Source organism: Talpa occidentalis, unplaced genomic scaffold (genome assembly GCF_014898055.3).
Source record: "Talpa occidentalis isolate TD23 unplaced genomic scaffold, MPIMG_talOcc4v2.1 talOcc4.6, whole genome shotgun sequence".
In the NCBI taxonomy this organism is placed as follows: Eukaryota; Metazoa; Chordata; class Mammalia; order Eulipotyphla; family Talpidae; genus Talpa; species Talpa occidentalis.
Window position 1 is genome coordinate 26,450,004 of NW_023604972.1, and position 2,972 is coordinate 26,452,975.

Below are 2,972 nucleotides of genomic sequence, written 5' to 3' on the forward strand. Positions count from 1 at the left end.
CACAAAATATACTCACACCTTCTGCAAGGAAGACAACTCAGCAGGTAAGAGACTGATCTTGTGGTATTCTGTAGCTGTTTCAGTTGAGGATATGTCTGCTCTTGATTTAGATACCTATAAAGTCAAAAGACAAATTATACGCCCACTCCACACCCAACAGTCTATGGTACTACAGGGATACGGTATTAAGAATATTCATACTTGGAGAGGAAAGAATAGGTAGCACATAGCAGTGACAGTCCACTGCAATTCACAATTCTTCCGAGGAGGAAGTTATGAGATGTACTACCCAGGAGAGGACGCATGTGATTTAATCACAGACCCCGGATCTACTCTTTCAAAGATGATCTTTGGTCCACTACTCTTTCCTGCCTTCTCCAGGGAACAGTGATTTTCCTTTGTAATGATTCATGAAGTATTAAGAGATGTTATCCCATTTTATACAATCTATTATCAACATTCTGGTATTACTTCACATACTTTAATACTATCTCTTGAAACATTTTGTAAACTCTTTAATTTAAGGAGACTGAATGTTATCAATATTTCCAAGTTATAGTTATGCATGTAATAGCATTCAGAATACTTGCACAGGTGATGTAGATGCTTTTGGTTAATGAATCACTTAAGACTTCCTTAAGAATACCACCAAAATTACTTTTGTATTTTATGTAGCACAGAAATCTATCTTCCCATACAATCCTATGAGATCGATATTAAGAATTGTTAATAGTGCAAAGACCCAATATTAACAATTACCACCATACTCTTCAATAGAATTTAGAACAAACTACATTCATAGATGAACCGTAAGACTTTTTTTCTTCTTTTTCTTCTTTATAACATGAAGCCTTTCTAAGTTTTTATTTCTCACAGCTTTGTTATCTCTTAATGACCTTCTTAGTTGCATTCTGCTAAGTTTATTGTAACATCATCCATTATACCCTGATACTGCCGTATTTTATTTTTTTTTTTTGTATTTTCTTTTTTTTTTAATAATAAATTTTATTGTTATATTCCCCATACAATTGCAGCCCCCCCATTCTGACCCCAATCCCTCCCCTCCCGCCCCCACCCCCCTAAAAGTGTCTCTGGTTCATAGTTTTTTGTTGATTTTGATTTTCACTTTCTTATAGTTATTCAATTTCCTGGTCCCTTATTTAAGTTTTCTAGATTCCTGCTATGAGTGAGACCATCCGGTATTTTTCTTTTTCTTTTTGGCTTATTTCGCTGAGCATGATCCCTTCTAGCGCCATCCATGTTGCTGCAAATTGCATGTGTTTATCTTTTTTGAATGCTGAGTAATATTCCATGGTATATATGGACCACATCTTCTTGATCCAGTCATCTATTTTTGGGCATTTGGGTTGTTTCCAAAGCTTAGCTATTGTAAACAGTGCTGCTATAAACATAGGGGTGCAGGTGTTCTTTGGAATTGATGTTTCTGTGTCCTTTGGGTAAATACCTAGGAGTGGAATTGCTGGATCATATGGAAGCTCTATGTTTAGTAGGTCCAGAAATCTCCACACAGCTTTCCACAGTGGTTGGACCAGTTTGCACTCCCACCAACAGTGCAGAAGAGTTCCTTTTTCTCCACACCCTCGCCAGCATTTGTTGTTGCTAGTTTTTTTAATATGTGCCATTCTCACTGGTGTAAGATGGTATCTCATGGTAGTTTTGATTTGCATTTCCCTGATGGCAAGTGATGTTGAACATTTTTTCATATGCCTGTTGGCCATTTGCATTTCCTCTTCAGAGAAGTTTCTTTTTAGCTCTTCTGCCCATTTTTTTTTTTTTTTTTTTTTTTTTTTTTTTACCATAGCACTAAGTTTTATTAGGGATTCCATTAAGGTTAAATCTCTGGGAATGAGGGAGTTAGTCAGGGGGCATAAAGCCCACGAAGTCTCCTCAAATCTCATAGTGAACCACCGGCTCAGGTTCTTTGGTGGGATCGCCGCCTCGTTCCAGGTAGAGATTATTGTAAGGATACTGCTTTGGCCCCACAGGCTGGTAGGAGGGGTAAGTGTCACCCAACCAAAACATTAACAGCATGAAGGCCACGAAGCCAAAAAGGTGTTTACACATGACATTCCAAGAAAGAGGCGTGGGGGATGTGTCCACACGGTTCCTGATATACATGTCTAGGTCCCAGTGCATCGGCTCACCCCAGTTCAACCTCAATTCTGGATGGTCCCAGTCATACCACGGATCCCTCTCCTGCTGTGAGCGATCAGGGAGCTTCGGGTAGTCGCCATACCCCATGCCGTCGTCCGGGTAGGGCTCGTAGTCTTCCACTCGCATATTATACTTCTTGGCGGCGGCGGCCCGTTCTTCGGGGGTCCTGGGGTAGGGCCCTGGGAGCATGTCCTTGGTAATGTGGGAGGCTGTCCGTGCTCCCAGCGGCGCCACGTTCTGGACCGCCCTTTGCAGCCATCGGACTCCCAAGACCCCCGCCCTGGCCGCCGCCATCTTCACCTTCCCCCGTTCGCTCTTCTGCCCATTTTTTGACTGGATTATTTTCTTTGTTGTTGTTGAGTCTCATCAGCTCTTTGCAGATTTTTGTGATCAGTCCTTTATCATTAGTGTTGGGTGCAAAAATGTTCTCCCAGTTGGTGGGGTTTCTCTTTGTTTTTGTTATTGTCTCTTTTGCTGTGCAGAAGCTCTTTAATTTGATGTAGTCCCAGCTGTTTATCTTTGCCTTCACTATCACTGCTTTGGGTGATGTGTTTGTAAAGATGTCTTTGATGTGCAAATCACGTAGTGTTTCGCCTATATTTCCTTCTATATATTTTATGGTTTCAGGTCTTATGTCTAGTTCTTTAATCCATTTTGAGTTGATTTTTGTGTATGGTGTGAGGTAGTGGTCAAGCTTCATTCTTTTGCATGTAGCGACCCAGTTTTCCCAGCACCATTTATTGAACAAACTTTCTTTGCTCCAATGCATAGTCTTTGCTCCTTTGTCAAAGATTAGT

General features: G+C 40.8%; 1 protein-coding gene across 1 annotated transcript; it reads right to left on the bottom strand.

Moving 5' to 3' along the window:
• Window positions 1–1,814: 1,814 nt before the first annotated feature.
• LOC119260725 (NADH dehydrogenase [ubiquinone] 1 beta subcomplex subunit 8, mitochondrial) lies at window positions 1,815–2,486 on the bottom strand. The gene has a single exon (XM_037529757.2). It carries the CDS (start codon window positions 2,467–2,469, stop codon window positions 1,909–1,911), a length of 561 nt encoding a protein of 186 aa, XP_037385654.1. The 5' UTR covers window positions 2,470–2,486; the 3' UTR covers window positions 1,815–1,908.
• Window positions 2,487–2,972: the final 486 nt, after the last annotated feature.